A 25312-nucleotide genomic window follows, 5' to 3' on the forward strand; every position below is an offset into this window, starting at 1 on the left:
GTTTCCTGGGGGAATCCAAGGGCATGGCCCAGGCAACCGTGATTTGTTTTTGAAAGAGAGCCCATTGGGATTGAATCCTGGAGACCTGCTACACAATATGTTAACATTTTAGTTGCTTAATAATGAGGAAGTAGAAGTGGTCTGCGATGTGAGAGGGTGGGGTGGTGGGGTGCTAGGGCAGGTGAGGAGGAGCTGGGGGATGCTAGGGGCACTAAGTTACAGCCTACCCACCAACATAGACATATTTCAGTATTTCAACAGCTCATAGGATTTTACTGGCACATACCCACTCAACAACACCTCTGCTGTCTTCATGAAAATGAAAAGAATGATCACGTGCGAAATATTTTAAAAAGTACTTGGCACACAGTTCTCAACAAATGTTAGCTATTATTATTAGCTTCTTTCTGAGTACATATATATATATATATATATGAATTATGTTTGTGTTTTATTAAACTGCTGCTGTGGGAAAAGCAAGACCAAAATTAGACTAATTAGTGGGACCATTATGTTTCATTGTTTCTTATTATAGTTAAAAGACTATTACTCCCCCAGGATCTCTGTTGAGTTTTAATTTAAATGGATTTGGCATTATATAGAGAAATAGAAGTGGCATTTTGGAATTGATAATGTCAGTGCTCTTTAGGGGTATTTTTGTCACTCTGGATTTTATGCTTTAATACAACTCATTTTTCCTCAACACTGATCTATTTTCTGTGTTCCTCTGTACTTAGAACAGTGCTTGGCAGACAGTAGGTATTCAGTGTTTGCTGAATGACTGAGTCTACATTAAAAGGCCTTTTAAAGGGAAAGCATGGACTGTGGCCTGATAACCAACAGACATGTTAATCTCAGATAGAGTATATTTTTTCAGAAAAGGGCAGGAGAAAAGACATTCACAAGTATATTAGATGTATTGGCTCAAGGAGAGTCAATTATATAAGTTTTTAGGATTCACCTGCACCATGAATTAGGCCTGAAGACAACTTTGTTATGATGGATCCTCAGAGCAGTGGCAATGGATGCTCCTTGACCCCTCTGCCCCAGGAGCACTTATCTGTTTGGGAGGGAAGGGACTTTCCGGGTTTCCCACAACCCAAGACAAGAATAGAGCTTGAAAGCTGATCTAGTTCAGAGGTCCCAAGGACAGTTTAAATTCAAGGTCATTGCAAAAACTCACCACGTGCTCACATCTCTTGTCCTTCAGCTTTTCTCTTCCTTCACTTTCACTAGTAACAGATTCCCACCATTTGTGTCCTGAGTCAGGAGATCTATTTCTGTCTGAGAATTTAATTTTTTTAAGTGCTTTCTAGCTCAAATGTTTAGTATGGCGCCTGCTTGGCATATAAAGAAGCATTAAATACATATTTGTTAAAAAATATTGGACATGGTTGTTCCCGTTTCTCTCAGGGTATTTCTTTGGCCTGTCTCAGTTACCTCCCAGCCCAAAGTCCCGTGGCATGCTCACGATTGCACAGGGTTTTACTAGGAGGAGAGGAGAGTAACAGTGACCTGGCGTGGCCATTTGTCACTAGCAAGACGTGGAGGAGGACAGGATGCATGGCTGGGGAGCAGAGTTAGCTTAATTTTTCTGAATGGACTCATTTATTGTTATGCAGATCACACATACACCTACTTGTTTTTGTGTTAAGGTGGTCTTAGATGATGGTTTACAGAAATCTATATCCTTAAAACAAGAACCCTAATACTGGTTTTGCAAATTTAAATCGATTTCTTTTATTTTGTTTTTCTACAGAATTTTGTGCGTCATCACTGGGTGCACAGGCGTCGGCAGGAGGGAAAGTGTAAGCAGTGTGGTAAGGTAAGGGGCTGGGCACCCACGGCCATAGCCAGGAGGCTCCTCAGGCCTTTGCAAGCACCTGTGGTAGAGGAGTCCCTTCACCCGAATCCAGTGCTCAGTATGCCACCTCTCTCCAAAAGGCCTTATTTCTCCAAGTTCCCTTTCCTTAAAGAGGTATCTTAGTTGTTCTAGAACTCACTGCAAGAGTCAGAGGTCTTAATACAAGGAATTAGCAAATTTTAAGAGAGATGGATATACTTTTGTGGTGAATTTCATTGTTAATAGTTTCGAAAACACTTTCTATTTTGTTAAAACCCCCCTTCTGAAGACTGCTGACCCACAATACATCTTTGATCAGCAACAGAAAGTCAATGGTGTGTTAAATAACACTACTTTTGTTGATATAGTATTGCAGCTGAGCAGAAACATAGCATGAAGCAAGAAATGTATTGCTACCTTAGGATATTATCCAGTTACTGGATACCCTTCTCATATGTATTATTTATGTCTACTCTTTCTTTTAGTATGACTGGCATGCTATGAAACTCCATGAATTCTACATGCTACTGAACCCAACAGATTTGGGTTATGGAATTTTCTTTTTTTGCAATGTACAAAGACTCATTTTAGGAACGAAAGGCCTGAATGGGAAGGTTAAACTTGTGGTGAAACATGCTACAAAGATTATTTTTTTACTGAGTCCAGCTTACATTGGTAGTAAGCTGGACTCAGTAAAGGGACGTTTTGATTTGGTAGAGAGCAATATAATTTGGGAGAATATATTCCTCATCAATTAACAATTCCCAATTTGTTTATTTATCCATGTGACTCCTTTGGGTCAGGCACTGTGGTGAGCTGACCAGTATGGCATTTTGACAATAGAGGGATACAAGGAACTACTGGCTGCCTGAGGTAGGGGGGTTGAGAGTGAGTGAGACTTGGAAAAGGTTTTATCGATTTTACTGATTGTACAGTGTTTGGAAAGAAAACATTATTTTGTTGCCATTGGTTACCCCCTTGTGCTTTGTAAGGCTACACACCTTACCCTCAAGGGTGTGGCCCTCCATTCTAACTAGTATTATCTTCTCCAGTTTAACCCAGTGATTCTCAGTTACTTCCTTTCTAGCCTGTAAAGAGGACAGATGAAATAGATTGAAAGGTGGAGCAGGTAAAATGAAGATGAGGAGGAAGGGGGAGTGGACTGAATCTTACCAGCCATTTACATGGCCGTGGACAGGTTGCTCAGCCCTCCACTCTTCTGTGGCCTTGCTTCCTTGGGTCCATCTACCCCTTTCCTTTCTGGCGTGGCACTGCACTTGTAGGTTTACCCTTACTTAGGGCATTGCAGACTTTCTACAACTTTCCCACAAAAGTGTGTGTGTGTGTGTGTGTGTGTGTGTGTGTGTGTGTGTGTGTGTGTTGGGAGAGGGGTGTATAAAAGAGAGAAGAAACAGATAGGCACAGCCACTTTTGAGATGGGAGGTGTGAAAGGTAGGAAGGATCTGGATGAACAGGTCCTTCACTTTGGAAAAATACCTTCTCTTGACAGCCTAGTAATGGCCTCCACCTCAACACATGATAAACTGTAATAGAGGTGGAGGGGTTTTATCAAAAGAAAAATCAATGAACGTTATATATTTTGTGGTGAGTATTCCCTGGTATCATGTTACACCCTTCTCTGGCTTTGTCTTCTGTTGGCATGGTCCACTGGGCGGGAGGAACTGGATTCCCTGGGCTCTGAGTTGCTGCCCCGTGTTCTCAGGCTACCATCTGGAGCGCTCCCAGCTCTCTGTGGGGAAGTCAGCCATCCTAGCTCCTCACAGTGTGTTCCCCTAATCTAGTGCTGTGATATCTACCTCCTGTGTGTATGACCCAGCTGCTCCTGAGTTCCCAGAGACTTAAGCAATTATGACGTGGGGTTGTCTGAGACCTGTATCTCCTTGGTGGATAATGATTAAACCTTCTCTGGATACTGGCTTGAACCCTGGATCAGAGGAAAGTTAGTAGCTCTACTTGCATCTACAGATGGAGTGATTGAAAATTCATTTCAAACTTTTGTGCGATGCATAATTTTCATTGGTAGAGTTGTACTTTCTTACATATCCAGAGATTTTTAAGCAATTTCCCATACACAGTACACACATAACTATACATATTGTTCTCTAATTTACCCATTGGGATGGGGTGAAAATAATCATTTTACTTAGCAAAACTTAGGGAGTGTTTATGGTTAAGGAATATCTGGGGTTTCAATGTCTACTTTTAAAATCATCAATAAAGTACATATTTGGACTGATTTTCTCTTCAACCCTGAATATGTGTTTGGCTGCATGTGTGTGGCATTTAGTGGATATTCAATGAGAGAGCTCATGATCTCATTGCTCAGTTGCTTTAATATTTGCTGACTATCACAGGCTGCCATGTTTATGACCATTATGTAGTTTTACATTATATTCATATATAGCCCTACATTATGTAAGAGACAGGGTCCAGGCAGAAAAGAGAAGGCATATTTACACTCAAATTGTGTAGTTAGATGAATGTTTAATAAAGAGAATATTTAAAATGTGTGAGCAGAGTGTAGAGACACCCAAGGCATAGCGAAGAGCTCTGAGGCTAGTAAAGGCAGGGGGCTATGGTCACGTAAAGTCTGAGGCAAGGAGACAGGGGGAATGCTTTCACAGGGGGTCTGAGACTTCACCAGCCCCGGGTGACCCACCAGCTGGGGAATAAATATTCCAGCTTCAGTCACCTCCACTCTCTAGTGGCCAAACCCAGTAGAAACAAGATCACAAGGGACACTGTCAAGACAATCCATAAAAGTCACTTTTCCAATAGGACATGGTGTAGAGAAAGATGGGAAGTGGATCCAGGGGGCCAGGACTGATCTAGCACGTGTTGCTTAATGTCAAGCTGTATTCAGTGAATGGGGAGAGGCAGGCTGCTTGCTTATTCTGTAAATGTATCTCTTAGGAATTTTCCCCAGATCTTACATTTATTCAATCACATTTTTTTTTTCAACGCTGAGTTGTTCTTAGTGATTTACAAATCAATAGGCAAAGGAAAAATGCTGCCATGATTATGGCTAATTTGCCTCTTTATCTTTGAAGGAACCAAGCATCTAAACCCAGCACTGTGGTAACTATAGGGATATGCTTGTAAACTATATCTGAAACCTTATGTTTTATTTAGAGACATATATAAAAGTCACACGAATAAATGCGCTTTTTGAAAATTAAACAATAAATCTTGAAAGCGGTTTTTAATGCAACAACACGTAGTCAAACTTCAGTCTACATGTTTGATGCCCTATGGGTCTAACAGACATGTGGTATCATTATGGAGTACTTGTCCGTAAATCATACATACTTTCATATGTAATTAAGTAAATTAAACAGCAGGTAGCATTAATTAAGTGGGAACATGTCAAAATTACTCTTTCTTGTAATGAATATTGTTGAAAATTAATTAAAAAGGAACTTACAGCTCAGTATTCAAAATATGCACTATCTCAAAGAGGTATACTTAATAGCATTTTTGTAATGCAAAGATGACAAAAATGATTAAAAACACTCCATGGGGGTGCAGTTAAGATATGAATAGTGAAAGGGATTACAGAGTCTAAAAATTATGAAGAATACTGACCTGGGGCCTTGTTATCAGTTTAAACATCTACTGATCTGCAAATGTGTGCATCCTGGGCTCAGCTTTCAGGAGACCCTGCACGGGTAGGGACAAGGAAGGGGAGTCTGAGGGTGAGGCTCCATGCACTGGACAGGCAGGCTTGGTTGTTTGCCTGTCTGTGTGTTTGTCCATATAAAACAGTGGGATCGTCTGCCATTAGCCCCAGGAGGACCCAGGAGGTGTGGAGAGGGTAATATAACAAGGACAAGGAAATTAAGCCTCCCCATGGAGCCCCTGCCAACATAGCTGCTGGAAGCCTGGCTTTCCTTCCTGACCTTGGCTGAGTATCAAGACAGGGGACAAGGGCAACCGCCATTCTACTCTGCTTCTATGAGTTTGACTATTTTAGATTCCTCATATGAGTGGCATCATGTAATATTGGCCCTTCTGTGCCTGGTTTATTTCACTTAGCATAAGGTCCTTCAGATACATCTGAGGAGGGAAATGGGATGAGATTAGTCAAAGGGTACAAAGTTTCCGTTATGCGAGATGAATGAATCCTAGAGATGTACTGTACAACACAGTGCCTATAGTTAATAATACTATATTGTATATCTAATATTTTGCAAAGAGGATAGATAGTATATTGTGTTCTTATCACAAAAAATAACACAATGGGAGATGATAGATATTTTTATGGCATAGATTGTGGTGGTGGTTTCACAGGTATATACTTATCTTCAAACTCATCCAGTTGTATATATTAAACATGTACAGCTTCTTGCGTGTCAATCATGCAGTATAATAGTTATTAGAGGGAAAAGGGGGTGGGGAGGATGAAGAGGGTAACAGAAAGAGACTAGACTCTGAGTGGTGAGCAGATATTCTATAATACTGGCATTGTATTATAGAATTGTATACCTGGAACATACAATGTTATTAACCAGTGCTATTTCAATAAACTTAATTAAATAAACATTTAAAAAAGGAACAAGGGGCTGCAGGCTGAGAACCAGTGCTCCTTGCTGCAGACCCGCGGTGGCTAAGTCACTCAGCTCTCACCTTTAGGGTGGTTTTGCTACTGCCACTGCTCCCCTGACCTTGGGCCTGGTCAGAGCCCCAGTAGGGGCAGTAATGTGATGCTGTGATACTTTGGTCACTCTGGTCCCCTTTGCTCTTTCTTCAGAAGTGCCAAGGCTCTGGGATGGTGCAGAGGGAGGAGTTGAACTCAGAGTTGCCCGGCAGTGACCAATCACTGGATGTGGGCTGTCTGAGTGAGGTGACTCTTTTAGGCTTAGGGCAAGTCCTAAAGATGGAAAGGTATCTCCTTTAACTGGGAGAATGGGATGAATGCCTCGGCCTGAAGCAGGGTCACCTGGGTGGAACACCACAGCATCCAATACAGTTTGTCCCTGTTACTTGGTGATTCTCAGCATCACTCCTTTCACAAGGCCACTCCTACTGCCACTCTTTGGTTGTTGCCTCTGTGGATTTTACTGTGGAAACACATCACCATTCAATGGTCATGGATTTAGTGAGTACACTGAAACTGGAGGGTGGTGCTCATAGGGTTTCCTCTCAAAGCTGCAGCCTCTGTTACATCCCATCTGTCCTCCTGCAGCTTCTGGAAGGCATGGGCTGTGATGGGACCAGTGCCTCGCATGGTCATGTGCTCACCCCTGCACCTCTGTTGCTGTAGAATAGTTTCTTTGGTCTGACACAGTGTTGTGCAGGATCCTTTGTTGGTGGGTCAAACACTCTGTAAACACTCGCATAGTGGTGCTGACTGAGACCCTGCAAAAGGGAATGGTAAACCCAAACCTGGAATATGTGTTGATTCCAGTCAGGATGAGTTGCTGCCGCTTCCATAATAGAAGGGGGTGAGTGTAATCAGTTTGCCATCAGCTGATGGTGTTTCTGAGGGATGGTGCTATATTGGGTGCTCAGCTTCGGTGTGTCTTTTGCTGGAAGGTTACAGTCAGCAGTGGTAGTGGCTAGCTCAGTTTTGGTGAGTAGGAGCCCATGCTTTTGGACCCAAACATAGCATTCATCACTGCCATCATGGCTACTGCACATACGAGCCCATTGTGCCATGGATGGTATTTTAGGACAAAGATATAAACCCAACAGTTAAAGTGTTGTATGCAGTTTGGGCCATATTAAATATGACACAAGTATTCGTATAAAACATTTATGCCCTAGAATCATGACAATCATAAAAATATGAATGTAAGCATCACAGTTACAAATGGTTAACATGTAATATAAAATGTAAATTTGTAGCCATTGTTACAAGCTTAATTTCAATTATACCTTAATTCCAAAATCCTGGATTAAGCTATGTACTTCCATGAAGTCATCTGCCTCAAAAATAAAAGATGACTGGAAATCATGTCTGAGGCTCTTCATACAGCCTGACAAGTTTGTGGTAATGGAGTGAATTTACACAGAGAAGCCTGTGCCCTCTTCCTGGAGACTCTACTTATGATCTGTAGCTTGTAGCAGGGGTCTTCAGATAAGTTAATGAAAAAAGCTGAAACTATCTGAGGATAATAAGACTGACTGGTTCTAAAGAGTCTATTATAATTACCAACAACATTAGAATGGAAGATAACAGAATGCTGTAATGAAGAATAATGAATGTCAGTCCATGTGTGTAAATCAGTGATTACCCTGGAATGAGAGAATATTATGAACAATAAGGGCATTAATAAATATTCAGAGCCTTTTATTAATGCCGTAAACTATATTACAATTAAACCCAATAGATAATTTAGATTTTTCAAAGACAATTCTCATAACCTAACAATAGAATCACATAATTTCAGTTGTTGCACCTGTGGACTTGTCATAAGTTATAAAGACATTGCTTATTTAAATTTCACTCATGATCCTAGCCAGTTTGCTCAGTGGATAGAGTGTCAGCCTGTGGACTGAAGGGTCCCGGGTTCAATTCTGGTCAAGGGCACATGCCCGGGTTGCAGGTTCTACCCTCAGTAGGGGCGTGCAGGAAGTAGCAGATCCATAATTCTCTCTCATCACTGATATTTCTCTCTCCCCTCCCTTTCTCTCTCTGAAATCAATAAAAAAAATATCCTAAAAATTAAATGAATTTCATTCATGAATACATTATTATAATTCAATTTAGATGACCACACATGTTCACAATTTGAAAATATTGAATGTTTAGCAAAATTTTAGCTTAAGGCCAGTAAATTCTGTATAGGAAACTTAGAAATAACAGGTAAATTAGATTTTTATGAATGTAAATAAACCCTAATCTGTATAAACTAAAATATTAATGCTACCATTTTAACTCTGTGATAAAACTAAGGACTAGGCATATTGTAAAACTAGCCTAATGTGCAGAGATTCACAATTCCAGGTAAGAGCACGCCTATCAGTGTGAAACTGGACTGAAGAGTCTGTCGAGGGGAAAAAGTCAATCATTTGCCTGGACTGGGAAAGAGATTGGTTCATGGTAGCTTTGCTCGCTAAAGACTGAAGGCTGAACCCTTAACTAATTCTGGATAGGACAGAATTAGTCCATAAGTCTGTAGATAGTTGGTCAAAATGAGTGCCATTTTTGATTAGTCAGGAAAAGTGTCAGTTGGGTTGTTATGAATTTGTGCTTCAGCTGTGGGATGCTCAAACGTCATGGTTTGTCAGCTTCAGTTGGCTAAAGCCCAATGCACTGAAATAGTTCGAATGGTTTGAGGTCTTCTAGCAAAGGTTTGATCTGATCAAAATTTCCTTTTACTTTAGTGAGTATCTAGTTGCTATCATGTTATATCCCATTGGATAAGTTTACAAGAGTGGTGTAATAGTTTTATTTTAAAACTTCAATTTTATTTTGCCAGACAGAATGAACTTTGCATCTAATTTAAACTCATGGTGAACATATTAGATATTAAAATATAAAATGTGTGAAAGTATATATATATGTTTATATTTAAAATTATAGAACATTTGAGCAAAAAATATCTGAAGTTCTCTGTTTTAAGATAAATGTTGATTCCCTTGGGTATTTTCTTTGTAATTCTTTTGAGCTTTGAACATGTGAATAAAAATGGAGAGATTTAGTTATGTGTTGTTTAAAGTTTTGGAGTCAAGAGCGGCATCAACTCTTGTTTTAAACAACATTAACTCAAACAGGCAGTCAGGCTATGATCAAGAGATTCCCTCTCCCAAACCTCAGTTACATCCGTAAGCAGTAAAATAATTTTGGTTTGTTTTAAGTAAAGCCTTTGTTTTCTAGTTCCAGCCAAGGCTGTAAACTGAGTGTCATTTGGTACATGCCCTAGATTACAGAAGGAAAAGAGGCAACAAAGCTTTGGCTGCTAAGAATAAATGTTGTTTATACTTTATTTCAGAGCTTCATTGCACTAAAAAAAAACTCAACCCTCCCCCCCAAAATATCTCTCTAGGTTCTTAGTATTTATAATTCTGAAGTCAGTTGGATCTGACTTCGCATCCCTTTTTTCTTCTCTGATAGTGATGAACAAAATAGCCCTTAAAAATCATAGAGTCAGTTGAAATTCGGTTAGGGCATCTGTCAGTCCCATAATATCAAGTGTGGGCCAGCATTTAAAAATGGGTAATTAGGAACCTGCTCTTTTTGCTCTATTGAGATTCCTGCCAAAATCTCCCCATTGCAGATGGCCTGTGGGAACTTGGCCCATGAAAGCCCCAATAGGGTTCTATTTAAGTCTCTGTGTTGGACAATAACCCTTAAGCTAGGGCCTCTGTGACTCAGCCAGATTAGAATCCAAAACAAAGCACAGAGCTGATTACCACCAGATTCATCTGCAAGGGACCCAACAGAGCCCTGCGCCCCAGCTGTGGCTGGCCTTGTTTGTTTCTGGTATCCGCCTGGGTGTCAGGACTGTATCTGTGTCTCCCGGAAACCAGAGGCCAGTAGAAGGGTAGGCTAATACACTCTCCCTCTGTACTGTCAAATAGAGCATGGCTAGTCACATATTAGACCCTGGAAGACTTTGTCAGCAAGGTGATGGAAGACATTCCTGTTGATAGGTCTTAGCAATCAAATGACTCCTTCATTTACATATTGCATTATAAAGAACTTTGCAAGTATATTACCCCATTTGAATCTCATAACTACTTAGTGGTATGGGAGAGGTTTGTAGTATAATTACTGTTTTCAGGTGAGGAGAAAAATTAGAAGGTTTAAGATTCCCCCAGCCAATAACAAGATCCAGTGCCATCTCTCTATCAGCATCTATTTGATGTACAATCATCTGATGTATGAATTGATGAAGTGGTGGCTGGGTAATAGCATTTGAGATGCTGCTTAACAATACATTTGATACAGCAACATTCAATAAGACCTCTAGTTGTGGCTTCGGCTGCTATCATGCCAACAGTCCATCCTATAGATTTCCAACCACGTGGCATGTTTGTATTGCAGACTGAATGAAATGAAAATGCTAGCATATTTGCAGTGTCTTAGGGGTTGGAGGAGAGTGATGTGAGGAAGCATATTTCTATGTGGTTTGGGTTAGGTGTTTAAAGTCTAGAGAGCATGGAGTTGGTAATTGTATCATGATGTGCTAGCAATGACTTTGTTCAATTCATCCGAAGACATGCATGCCACGTGTAGGAAGTTCACAGAGCTCAGCTAAGTTGTGGGGACCTGTTTAAGGACCATCACAGGGACTTCTCTCAAAAAAGCAATAATTTCACTGGACAGATAATACACGTGCACATAAAATAACAACTTAAGGAACTATTCACTAATGCCACGGGCAGGTACAAGTGGTTAGGCCTATGGTTTAGAATGAGAGTTCTTTTAATGTGAATGAATTTTTTAAGTTAAAATTATCTGTAGACATTAATCAAGACTTCTTCAGCCAGTGCCTTGGTAGCTTTTCTGCCTGTCACATTTTCTTTTGATCACTTGACAAAAGCCCTCTTTGAAAAATGTTTCGTCGTTGCTCTGAATTCATTTTTTGGGGTTTAGATTTCACAGGCAGATAGAATAGATGAGCCTGGGGAAGGCTAAAACCACCCTTTGAGCATTACTGCATGCTTCTCTCTGGTCATTATGTAGGGAGAGCAGCCAAAAAACACCTCTTCTGTTCTTCCGTTTGTTCATTTAAGAGGATTGAGTTTGCCATCCCATTAATCTCATTGCTGATTGCTGGTGAGGAATAACATAGAAAGCTGCTTGTTTTGAGTCCCAACATCCCAAAGGGATGATGAAAGTCATTGAATTTCTTTCTGCACCCTGGGACTTCTCCCACATCCTCACTTCTGGGTCCTAACTCTCTGATCCTTTATTTCTCTCCATGTGGGTTCTCAGATGTTGAAGTTGTTAGAACTTCGGAGATGGATGACTGTTGTTATAGAGAACCATGTGAACCAGTTGTGACTTTTCTTTTGTTTTTACTATCAGAACCACATTTTATTTGGGGAAAATGCATTTCTCTCTCTCTCTCTCTCTCTCTCTCTCTCTCTCTCTCTCTCTCTCGAGTCTGACTTTGAAATTTTGAGTACTTAGTGGTACAGCAGATACTGGTACCTCCTCTCTAACAGTCAGATGACCTGGGAATAGGAAACTTTTGCATGGCAGAGGGTGGAGAATGTAAGTGCTGAACGTGTCCCAGTTACCTTGAGTGGTGGGGTCAGTTCTGTCTCTGTTCACTTCCTTGGACTTCAGGAGGGCAGATGCACACTGTGATTGAAGTGGTTTTAAATTTTCTATCTCTTGTCCTAACACCCCAGGGCTTTCAGCAGAAATTCTCCTTCCACAGTAAAGAGATTGTGGCTATCAGCTGTTCCTGGTGCAAGCAGGCGGTAAGTTGGGAGATGGAATAAAACAAAGTGGGCTCATGTTCTATAAAAATAGACTTAGGCCAAAACCGGTTTGGCTCAGTGGATAGAGCGTCGGCCTGTGGACTGAAAGGTCCCAGGTTTGATTCCGATCAAGGGCATGTACCTGGGTTGCGGGCATATCCCCAGTAGGAGATGTGCAGGAGGCAGCTGATCGATGTTTCTCTCTCATCGATGTTTCTAACTCTCTATCTCTCTCCCTTCCTCTCTGTAAAAAATCAATAAAATATATTTAAAAAAAAATAGACTTAGGTCATTGCTTGAATTCCTGTCTGTAAGTGGAAGGTCATCCAATGTATGTATTGTTTTCCTCACATAGGATCGTTGGAGGAAGAAAGACATTTAAAACTATAGAATTATAGCACATATGAGCTGGAAGAAACTACAGAGATGAATTAACCCCTTCATTTATACACATTGAATTCTGGGCTCAGAGACTGGAGAATTCTTCCCTGGTTCTGACCCTGGGTCTAGAATCAAGGACTTCTCCCTCTTAGACCATATATTTTTTTCCAGTTACACTAGGTTGTTGACAACTTTTCCTATGGTAGGAAGTTGCACCATTAGGAAGAAAGCAACTTGCAACATTAGGTAATCCTTCTAACAGGGCAGTCTCGGCATCTTGGTTCTTCTGTTTTTTTTTATGTAGGCACCATTTTTGGTGTGTGTGGGAAAGGGCTATGTTAGAATAAGAATGGTTTTGTATCCTTTAAATTTCAATGTTACAGTTGTCTGCATGCTCATTGAAATGTAACTCTTCCTTACACTTGAACATATATACTCATTAGAATCCAGTAGTAAATTTTTATTTACTTTTCTTCTTTTTTAATCTATCCCAGTGATGGCGAACCTTTTGAGCTCCGTGTGTCAGCATTTTGAAAAACCCTAACTTAACTCTGGTGCTGTGTCACATATAGAAATTTTTTGATATTTGCAACCATAGTAAAACAAAGATTTATATTTTGATATGTATTTTATATATTTAAATGCCATTTAACAAAGAAAAATCAACCAAAAAAAATGAGTTCGCGTGTCACCTCTGACACGCATGTCATAGGTTCGCCATCACTGATCTATCCTTTTTTTAAAGCCCCTCTGTCCCAACCAGATGGTTCATTTTCCTACTTGTTTGCCTGTGTACCTGTTCTTTCTTTAAGCAGACAATGTATATACATTCTAACTCATGGGTCGGCAAACTGGCCCATAGGCCGACTCTGACTACTGCCCGCTTTTGTGAATAAAGTTTGATTGAGACACAGCCATGCTCATCCATCTATGTATTGTATTTCCCTGGGCCCCCACTTGTCAGGAGAGCCTACTGCTGTTACGTAGAGATGCATTGGTTTGAACAGCTCAGTGCTTGGCATTTCCATCTCCTTTTAGTTAATTGTTACTGAAATAGTCCTTGTGCTTCAATTCAAGAATACATTCACAAATACAAGGCTATCCTAGTTCTTGATTGGAACTGTTCCATCAAGGCAATATCTCCATCTGGAGTGGAAGAAGCAGATTCAGGGTCCAGGTGTCCAACAATACTTGTGTTGCTGGTTTCCCTGATCTGGTAAAACCCCATTGGGGTTCAGCATCATTGGTGGCCACGGGCTCAGCTAGGCAGCATCTATTCTTGCCCCCAGAGGTCTCAGGCTGTGGTTAGATGTTCTGTACACATTCAATGAATTGGGAACTTAGTCCCACTTTCTAGTGAACACATGTGCTCTCTCTTCATTGATCTGTAGTCCAACTGAATCACTATAAAGATGACTTTCATTTGACCCCTGTGACAGAGCTGTGCTTAATTCCACATACTTTTGGGTTTCCCAGGATCACACATAGAGGAGGTGATTTTGCAATGTTTAACAATACAATACCTTTTTAAGACAAATTGTGGTGGGGGTATATTTTAGCACTACAGGTAATCCCTTCTAGAATATCTATGTCAAACAAGTAATGTCCTCTATGGGCACTTACTACATCAGGGGGGGGAAAAACTGGGATTGGGAGCTGGGTTTCCTGGATTCAGGTCCTCACATTACCACTTTTGGACTCTTCTTATTCTCTCTAGATTGGCAGTTACTCAGATGTAGAGTCAGAGAGTTGAAATAGGCAGATTCTGAGATCCCTTCTATTTTAGACATGCAGTGGCCATTCATTTGGGAGTTTATTTGAATTTCTAAAAGTGAATCATTTACAATATTTTCTTAATTTGAGAGAATTTTAAATTTAAGAAAAGTTGCAAAAAGTTGCAAAGTGTATATGAATGTATACACTTTCATCCAACTTCCTCTAACTCCCTCTAATTTTGACAACTTACATAACCATAGTACAATGAATAAAATCAGTAAATATTGATATATTACTAATAACTAAGCTACAGATTTTTAAAACATTCACTAGTTGTTTTCTTAATGTCCCAGGATCTATTTAAGGATCCCACAGTTCATTTAGCTGTGGAGTTCTTGACATTTCCTCGTTCTTTCTGTCTTTCATGACCTTGGCACATTTAATGAGCACTGACTGGTTATTATGTGGAATGTCTCCCAAACTGAGTTTGCCTTATGTTTTCTCATGATTAGATTGAAATTATTCATTTTAGGCGAGGTATGAGAGAAGGGATGGGATGTCTTCCCTGCATCTTATTCAGAGGGCATAATGTCAATGTTTTATTACTGATGATAATAACCTTGATCACTTGATTAGGTGGCATTTGCTATATCCCTTTCCAATTGATAAATATTTGGGGGAGATATTTTGAGATTATACTGATATATTTCTCCTCAAACTTTTGCCTACTGATTTTAGAATTCATTAATGAATCTTTTAACAAAACTATTTAAATATTTAAAACATTTTTTTAAAAGAAATAAACTTTATTATTTAGAACGGTTTTAGGTTCACAGCAAAATTGAGGTGAAAGTAGGGAGATTTTTCCATATATTTCCTCTCCTTACACCATCACACATTCCCCACTATCAACATCCCATGAAGAAATCACCTTTAAAAAAAGATATTCAAATAACATTTTTCTGGTATATCAAATTATTTTCGGATCACAAATAACTGGTGGTTGGGGAAATTATGAAGCTGTATTCCATACTTAATTAACTGATTTAGTAGTCTCTGGATCACGTCAGATCGTGAAGATACGCAGAAATGAAGACAAAACCTGCCTGATGAGGTATAATTGGGGTGGCCATATTTTCCAGTTTCCTTGAGACAGTCCTAATTTACATCTTTTGTTCCAAGATAATTATTGACAGTACTCCCTTTCACTCTTAAAATTGTTCCAGTGAAGATGATAAATTATGTGGTCACATTAAATAGAATCCAAGTAGAAAGCATGTCAAATTTTTAAGAAAATCACTATAATTAAAACGTTAAGGCTTATAATGTGATTTTATGTTTATTAGAAAACAGATGTCACCACACATCATTATCCCTTTACAGTCGCACAAAAGATGATTGAAAGTGTAATTGGCCTAAGGTCACTCAATCTATTTGGGGATAGATTTAAGCCTCTAAAGCATTGTTAGTCTACATTTACTTCCTTCCTTTCAAAAACAAAAAGCACTCTAGACTTGCCAAGTGTAATGGGACCATTATATTTTTTAGCAGCCCTCACAAACCCAGCAGAAGCAATCTCTTCGTTCATTGTTGCCTCTTGGACTAACAGCTCTTGCTTCTTTCCTGGGTCCCTTATACTGGAAGACCATCTGAGAAGGATTTACATCTGTGGGTAGAAAAAAGAGAGACAGATGTTAGGCACCTCCTTTCTGCTCATCTTCATTTCCTTTTCAACATTATCCCAAATTACCCAAGTCTTTCACCATGCAAGTCCAATGAAACAAAGTTACGGCCAAGTTAGGATTAATAGAACCCTCAGTTAATATAAGAAACATTCAAACCTGTAGAGAACTTTTCTTTTTTTAATATATTTTATTGATTTTTTTACAGAGAGGAAAGGAGAGGGATAGAGACTTAGAAACATCTATGAGAGAGAAACATTGATCAGCTGCCTCCTGCACACCTCCCACTGGGGATGTGCCCGCAATCAAGGTACATGCCCTTGACCGGAATCGAATCTGGGACCTCTCAGTCTGCAGGCCGACGCTCTATCCACTGAGTCAAACCGGTCAGGGCTGTAGAGAACTCTATTATGAGTTCTCTTTGAGCCAAATTGATGACAATTGCTGAGAAACAAAATCTCAACAGATAGAGAAAATGCTCCAGAGAATAGCAGTTTTACAGCTTATTTTATACATTAGAATCAAAGGAAGAAGGGGGGGCGGTGGTACATGAAATGGGTGGTAGATTAAGGGGGCAGGGGAAAGCAAAGCTGGGAAATCTCTGAAATTGTATAAAAAGGCAAAGTAGAGAAACACACACTTCTTTTTTATTGGTGGGTACAAGATAGTTAATAATTAACATTTATTGCACATAGAGATGGTATATAGGAAACAAGATACAGTGAGGGTTTCTGTGGCCTCTGTTGTGGTGGGTGTGCCCTGAGGGGTCTGGAAAAGGAGTTTACTCTGACATTTCAAAGGTATGTTATCTGAGAGGCGAAAGGACAATAGACAGGCTCACTTAGGTAAAAACTGACCTTTGTCAAGGAAGCTGAGGCCTAGGACATGACTACTCACCATAACTTGCTTTTAGTTAGGAATTTTTATGTTCGGACCATCCTGTGTGGTTACCTTCAGTCTCTGACTTTGTAGCACTGGCTTCCCCTGAGCTTGTCAGATTTAGTATGTGGCCATTTTTTCGTCCACACCTACAAGACTAACATCTTTAGGTAAATATCCTATTAAACAAAACTCATAGACACAGACAAGAGTATGGTGATTACCAGAGTAAGACAGGATAGGGGAGCTAAATAATGATGGGAGGAGACTTGACTTTGGGTGGTGAACACACAATACAATATACAGATGATATATTACAGTATTGTGCACCTGAAACTTATTTTATTAATCAGTGTCACTCCAATAAATTCAATACAAATTTAGAAAATAAAATAAAAGTGAGGCACTAAAAACAAAAACAGGGTTATAAAGTTTTAGCTGACCTGTCCTATAAGATTGATTTTTTTTTGTTATCATTTTATAAAGGGAAATGAATTCTAAATATGGTCTCTGAGCGCCTGGGGCTGGTTGATGAGAAGCATGTGATGTGTGTGTGTGTGTGTGTGTGTGTTTGCATGTGCATACATGAGCATGTACCCATGTACTTACTTCTTCTCATTGCGGCCTTGCCTTTTGCACAGAATTATTTATTGGCCTGTTTTCTCTTTAGTTTCACAATAAGGTGACCTGCTTTATGCTGCATCAAATTGAGGAACCCTGCTCCCTGGGAGCTCATGCTGCTGTTATTGTCCCGCCCACCTGGATCATTAAGGTGAAGAAACCTCAGGTAACTGCAGGGACCCTGGTGCTGCTGGCCCAGTGCAGAGAAACAGTAACTGTTGCTTCTTGCTTTTCTCCCTCTGACTAGTCTTTGGGTTTCTACGATCTCTGCTCATTCATCCCCTTGGTCCCATGCTCAGCTTCCCCAGTTCATCCCATTAGCCCATCACCTTACTGCGTTGGGCTCTCTCATGGATCCAGCCTCCTCTTCTAAAGAAATCAGACTCCACAGCAGGAGTATTTCCCTCCCATCCATGTAATATCATGAAATGATATTCTCTCCTGAGTTGGGTTCTTTCCTGAGTTGCTCAAATACTAGTGGCTATAGCTGAATCTTGTGCACCTCTCTTCTCTTCCATCCTGGGCACCCCCGGGGAGTGAATGTGAGGGCAAACTGTGCAGGCTTCCTTGTTTGGTCGAGATCACCACCACTTCCAACCTGAACAGCAGACTGTGGGGCGTGATCTTCCTAAACACACAGGGTCTGCTTAGAGAGCAACACTCCTCACTTAAGGCCAAGTAGAACTTAGCCTCTTAGTACATAATCTCACATTGCATTCAGTCCTCACTTTCTTCCAAGTGGGTCTCTGCTTCAATTCTGGGAAACCTTGGTGGTTTTTCCTAAGGTCAGAATCTTTGAGAGGAAATTTCCTCCCTTTGTAGTATACGTCTTAGACAGTAGCTCCAAGTTCTGGGACGATTTTCAGTGCCACAGGGAGAAGGTTATGCCTCCCTAAGGTGCAGGAACCTTAGGAAGTCTTACTGAGTATAATATCTCTAAATGATGTGGCCATCCTTTTTCATGTGGGCTCCAAAATCATCATGCAATTTATTCCCATTGACTCAGTTTTTTATTTAAAAACTGTTGGATCAGAGACACTGTTTTGCTTTGTGTGTTTTACATGAAGTTTAGTCTCTGCCGATGAGTAACGTTTGGTAATAATCTTTCCAAGTCATAATCCATAGAAGAAGCCCTTGGGAAATCTTTTCCAGAGACAAGTACGGTTTCTACACATTAAAATATGGGGCCTCTAGTCCTTTCATTTTACATTTTAGATCCAAAGGCTAAGAGACGTTAAATTGAGTTGCCCAAGGTGTTATACACAACTTTGTACTGTCTGAAATTCAAGTGTACTGATTTCCAATTTTGTATTATTTTAAGATCTCTTTTATATTTTTACTTTTGTTTTTCCCCTAATATTTACTAAATCTCTCCAAGAGCTTTATATTAAATATTCAGTTAAATCAACGTCAAAAACCTCAATGGTATCAGGAAGGCTACTGGGCATTATGATGCAATACATGATCTTTGCTCTGAATAGCCATGTAGTTATCTTAAGAAAAGACCACAGAGAGCTTCATAGAGGAGGTGGCTTTTATTCTGCCTCTTAAAGATAGGTGGGATCTAGATCAGTGGAGCAGAGAGGAAATAACAGGCAGGAGATAGGCATGAGCAAGGGTATTGGGCCAAAAATTATATTCATGGGATTATGAGACTAGCTTGACTATAGTGGAAGATTTATTCAGGGTGTATGTAGGGTAGGGGTATGTGTTTGCTAAGGCCTAGCTGGCAGGGCATTTTTTATACATGTGAACTTTATCCTTTTAAGCAACAGAGTAATAGAGGAAAAATTATATTTTAGAAGGAAACAACTAGCAAGAGTGTGTAGGATAACCTGGTGGTATTGGATTTTGGAAGACTGGAGATAGACCAGTTAGGAAAATCAGAAGATAATACCACTTTGCAGGGAAATTGTAAGTTTCCTTTACTAAACTTTAAAAATATTTTTGTTATGGAAAATTTTAAGCAAGTGAAGAGAGAGAGAGAAGATTATAATGAACTAGAGGCCCAGTGCACGAAATTCATGCACTCAGGAGGGGATCCCTCAACCCGGCCTAGAGCGGGCCTAACCCGGAAGTCGGACATCCTTAGTGCTGCTGTGGAGGCGAGAGAAGCTCCCGCCACTGCGCTCACCAGCCGTGAGCCCGGCTTCTGGCTGAGTGGTGCTCCCCCTGTGGGAGCACACTAACCACCAGGGGGCAGCTCCTGTGTTGAGCATCTGCCCCCTCGTGGTCAGTGTGCGTCAGCAACCGGTCGTTCCAGCAGTCAGTCAATTTGCATATGAGCCTTTTATTATTTTGAAATGGCCAGTGCATGTCATGGCAGCTCCTGCATTGAGAGTCTGCCCCCTGGTGGTCAGTACGCATCATAGCTACCAGTTAGACGGACACTTAGCCTTTTATACATATAGACTAGGGGCCCGGTGCATGAAATTCGTGCACTGGGTAGGGGGGTGGGAGAGAGTCCCTCAGCCCAGCCTGCCCCCTCTCACATACTGGGAGCCCTCAGGCGTTGACCCCCATCACCCTCCGATCGCCTGATCGGCCCCTTGCCCAGGCCTGACGCCTCCGCCAGAGGTGTCAGGCTTGGACAGGGGACCCCCATCTCCCCCCGATCACTGGCTCTGGCCCCCGCCCAGGCCTGAGGCCTCTGGCCCAGGAATCATGCCTGGGCAGGGGACCCCCATCTCCCTCTGATCGCTTGCTCCACCCCCCACCCAAGCCTGACGCCTCTGACCCAGGCTTCAGGCCTGGGCAAGGGGACCATCATATCCCCCCAATCCCCGGCTCCGCCCCCCACCCAGGCCTGATGCCTCGGCCAGAGGAGTTGACCCTCATCACCCTCCGATCACCAGTCACCGGATCGGCCCCTTGACCAGGCCTGAGGCCTCTGGCAGAGGTGTCAGGCCTGGGCAGGGGACCCCCAGCTCCCCACGGTTGCAGGCTCCGCCCCTGCCCAGGCCTAACGCCTCTGGCCTAGGCATCTTGCCCGGGCAGCGGGGACCTGCAGTGGCAGCGGGGGGTGCCGCGATCGTGGGCTTCGCTTTAGGCCCAGGCAAGGGACCCCTAGCTCCTGGGACTGCCAGCTTCGACTGTGCCCAGCTCCCATCGCTGGCTCCACCCCTACTTCCTGCTATCACTGGCCAGGGCGGCAAAGGCTCCTGATTCTCCGATCATGGCTGGGGGGCAGGGCAAAGGCGGCCCTGGGGCCGCCTTTGCCCTGCCCCCCAGCTCTTAGCTCTCCCCTGGGTTTCAGATCACTGTCAGTGGCAGGGGGCTTCTTCCTGCTTTCCCTTTCGCCTCCCTGCATTGTGCCTACATATGCAAATTAGTCGCCATCTTGTTGGCAGTTAACTGCCAATCTTAGTTGGCAGTTAATTTGCATATAGCCCTGATTAGCCAATGAAAACGGTATCGCCGTACGCCAATTACCATTTTTCTCTTTTATTAGTGTAGATTCTTCTGTAGCATGAACTTTTCTACCATTATTGTTTCATATATTCCTGCACCACACCATAATTTCTTGTCCTTAATCATTTTTTTCTATTTTGAGATTCACAGACAGTCATAAGAAATAATACAGAGAGATTCTGTGTACACTTTACAAATCCCCGCCCCCCATTGTGATTTCCTGCGGAATCACAGTACAGTACATCACAACCAGATGTTACCATTGACTTAGTCAAGATACAGAACAGCTGCCACAAGTATCCCTCATGCTGCCTTTTCATAACCACATCCATTTCTCTCCTGGTCCCACCCCATTTACTCTGTCTTCCTGAAAACAGAAGTTTCTCCCCTTTTTTCTTTTACTGGGGTATCTTAAAGCAAGTCTTAGGATATCATTTAATCTGTAAACACTTCATTTTGCTTCTCTAAAATATAACATTTTAGAAAGACAACCACATTTTGTCACCCACCAAAATTAATAATTCCTTAAAATAGTTTCTGATTGTCTATTTTATATATATAGTTTGTTTGTTTGTTAATCCTCACATGAAAACATTTTTTTCATTGATTTTCAAAGAAAGTCGAAGGTAGGGGAGAGATAGAGATAGATAGAGAAAGAGAGAGATAGAAACATCACCGATGTGAGACACATATTGATTGGTTGCCTCTTGCATGCACCCTGGCTGAAGGCTGGGAGCAAACCCGCAACCCAGGTTCATGCCCTTGACCAGGAATTGGACCTGCAGTCCTTTGGTGCGGGGGTGGGGTGGGTGGGTTTGTGTTACACTCTAACCACTGAGAACACGGGCCAGGGCTCAAAAATTTTTTTTCACAGTTATCTTTTTCAAATCAAGATCCAGAGGTCACAGGTGCTTTTTTGGTGACATATTGTAAGTCTCTTTTAATCTGTAATAATCCCCTCTTTTATTTTTCATGCCATTTATTGAATAAATTGGATCACTGTATCTGGAATTTCTCAGATTTTTATTTTCGTTGATTGTATCCTGATATTGTTTTAAATGATTTCACGGAAGGCCCCTGTTTCTTGTAAAATAATACTTAAACTTAATTAGATTCAGGTTTAATTCAGGGGTGATGATATGTATTTCTGTCATGTTGCTAACTTTTAGTGATGTGAAGGTTGACCAGTAAGTTCAGGAACTGTCATCTTAATTCATCTGTCATAAAGTTGTCCATCAACCTTTCACCTATTGTTTTATCTAATAAGTATCATTACCTATGTTATCATTTCATTAGGGTTGCCAAAGGGTGACTTCCCAATTTTCACTCTTCATTTTTTTGGCTATGATTTTCCTAAAAGAGACTGTTCCCTTATTACCAGCCAGTACATTACAAATGCTTGAGTATTTGCCTTTATTTGTAAATTTTCAGAAGAAATAATAAGTTACCATGTTAGCAACTTTTATTACGTGGCCAAGAGTGGTGATGGTTGTGGTGGTTGTCTTGCAGAGTATAATTTTGAATTATGAACCTATATCATTGTGTGATATATATGGCATATGATGTGTTTTAATTCACTGGCATCATTATTATTCTTATATTCATATTGTTCCATATTTGACCAATTAGGACCTCTTCCAGGTGACTCCTGTCTCCATATTTTATGAGCCATGAAGTTTTTGCTAGCTTCTTTGGTTTCAGGAATCACATCATGTGCCAGGATTATCTTGTGCGTTTCCTGTTCATACCTGTGATCAGCCATTTCTCTGAGGAGCTCTGATTACTTTTAATGGGAGATGTTATTTACAGTTCACTATCTGGATGCAATAACCCAATTTTTTTATTATGTACCTTTTTATTGTCTTCTAGGATTCAGGATATTATAATAAGAATTAGGAGAGCTAACATTTATATGTTCAGAAACATTTGCTTTACATTCACTATCTCATTCTATCGTCACAGTACCCTATGAGGCCGGTATCTTGTTATTCCTACTTTATAGCTGAGGACGTGAGGAACAGAGAAGTCAGGTTTCCTGGGGCCATATAGATAGTAAATACTTTGAAGTGGCATTTGATCCCAGGAATTCTGATTCTGGAAATCAAGTTCTTTGTGATGTGCCATGCCATTCACTGTTTTACTCTATAACAACCCTTCCTGAATCTGATATTTTTAAAAATTGGGGTAGTCCCTCTTCTTTAGTTAATTGATTAAATTTAGTACTTTAATCAATTAACTAAATTCTATGTAAAAGCTAATGGATGATGAGCTTGGGCAGTAATAAAGTAATGGTAAAGAGCTCTAGTTTATGAGTCAGATTGCCCATCAGCGGTTCTCAACCTGTGGGTCGAGACCCCTGAAAATACATCCTGCATATCAGATATTTACATTACGATTCATAACAGTAGAAAAATTACAGTTATGAAGTAGCAACGAAAATAATTTTATGATTGGGTCACCACAACATGAGGAACTGTATTAAAGGGTCACGACATTAAGAAGGTTGAGAACCACTGGCCCTAGATTTATAATCTTGCTCTGCCACTTAATAACCTGTATAATCACAGAAAACTTAAACCCTTCTGTTTCAACTTTTCATCTGAAAAATGATACTAGTACCTATGCATAGGGTTTTCATGAGGACTAATGAGCTAAAAAACAAAAAAGATAAAGTACATAGACTAGCACCTGGCTCATTGTAAACACTCAATAGATGTTAGCCCTTGTTTTCCTTCTTGTTGACTTGTAGGAGTACAGGGTATCAAGCAAAGCTGTACATCAACAGATGAAAATGTTGGACAGTCACACAGGGGTCAGGACAGAAGTTATTGATCCCTGACCCATGTATTGCAATGAAAGGGGATGGAAAGAACATGAGATGTCTAATGGAGAGGGCAGAAAAAGACAGAACAGGGGCCACAGCCTGCCGTCTACTGTGCTTCCAAGTGCACTTTGAACTCCTACTGTAGCCGGTGTATTTTCTACTGCAGTGGGATTGCATGTTCATTAGCATGATGCCTGCCCCAGGGGAGACAGTCAAGTTCTATTCACTTACTGAATACAAGGACCCAAGAAGACTGAGTAAGCATTTACATCTAGATAGTGGAAGGAGACAGAAAGTTCTACAAAATAAGGAGAAAACTATGATAACACAGAGTTTCATTATTTGAAATGGGAAGAAATACAGAGTAGTCACAGATGTTAAAAAACAACAACAATAAAGATTGAGAAAAGTCCTTGTGTTTGGGACAAGATCATTGATGCCATCAAAACCATAGCTTATAGAGTGTGGGGCATGGGTTGCAGCCGATTAACAATGGTATGGAAATAGTAAGATTAGAAAATTTATTGGAGACATTGGGAAATGATGGAGATAATTTGGAAGGTAGATGAACAACAGATCAAATATTTTTCCAATTTTTAGAATTTATTTTTTAACTTTATTTTTGTTGTTGACACTATTGCAGATGTCTGCAGTCCCCCCCACGCCCCTTTGCCCACCTTCACCCAGTCCCTGTCTCTCCCTTTCCTCTGGCCATCACCACACTTCTGTCTTTGTTCATGGGTTATGACTATATGTTCTTTGGTTAATCCCTTTACCTTCTTTAATCAAGTCCCCACTTTTCCACTCCCCCCTGACAGCTGTCTGTTTTTTAACACACACACACACACACACACACACACACACATCTGTATATATATTATTATATACATATATATGTCTACATTCTATAATACTGCTTAAAATATGATAAAGGAGAAGATACTCTTAATTGTGTTAAAGAAACATTTACTTCATTAACCACATTCAAAGATGCTGCTATATGCAGTGATGAATATAGGTCCAAAGATGAATCAGATATTAATTTGAAAATAGACCCAACAATCTAAATCATTGGGCAGAATGTGGATTACGGAAGAGGAATTTTGCCACATGTAAATTTTTTTTTTTAAAAGTGGACTTCTGATATCTGTGAATGTTTGCCTTCTTGATCAGTGTTCATTATTCAGGAGAGACATAAGATGGTGAGAGGAAGGGACAAGACAGGTTGTCTAAATTAGCAGCCATGGCAGTGAGAGGCCTATACGTTTAAGGCAGGGAATGCTAATTGCTACTGAAGATGTAGAATCAAGGTGGAAACATGAAGCAGGGTTAAGAAATTTCAGTTGTGGAGATCAGTGTAGGGTATGTAAAAAAAAAAAAAAAGAAAGAAAAAGTCATTGTGCTTGGTCTTGAAGGATGCAGGGTTATTGGGAAGAGGGATGAGGAAGGACAATGCAGGTTGATAGAACATACTGACAACAACAGTAAGATGGATCATCATATAAAGTTAGTTTTATTTGTGACATTTGTGTCTAAACAAATAACTCCAGAGAG

The 25312-nt window shown here is 40.7% G+C and overlaps 1 protein-coding gene across 2 annotated transcripts in view; it reads left to right on the top strand.

Annotated features, from left to right (window-relative positions):
• Positions 1 to 25312, top strand: part of DGKI (diacylglycerol kinase iota) — a 402033-nt gene that overhangs the window by 185194 nt on the left and 191527 nt on the right. For both annotated transcript variants that reach the window (XM_036328568.1, XM_036328569.1), the window contains exons 6-8: positions 1760 to 1825; positions 12173 to 12244; positions 17573 to 17689. In XM_036328568.1, the coding sequence (XP_036184461.1) occupies positions 1760 to 1825; positions 12173 to 12244; positions 17573 to 17689 (255 nt within the window). The remainder of the gene's footprint in view (positions 1 to 1759; positions 1826 to 12172; positions 12245 to 17572; positions 17690 to 25312) is intronic.

The sequence above is a fragment of the Myotis myotis genome, unplaced genomic scaffold (genome assembly GCF_014108235.1).
Source record: "Myotis myotis isolate mMyoMyo1 unplaced genomic scaffold, mMyoMyo1.p scaffold_m19_p_11, whole genome shotgun sequence".
Taxonomy (NCBI): domain Eukaryota; kingdom Metazoa; phylum Chordata; class Mammalia; order Chiroptera; family Vespertilionidae; genus Myotis; species Myotis myotis.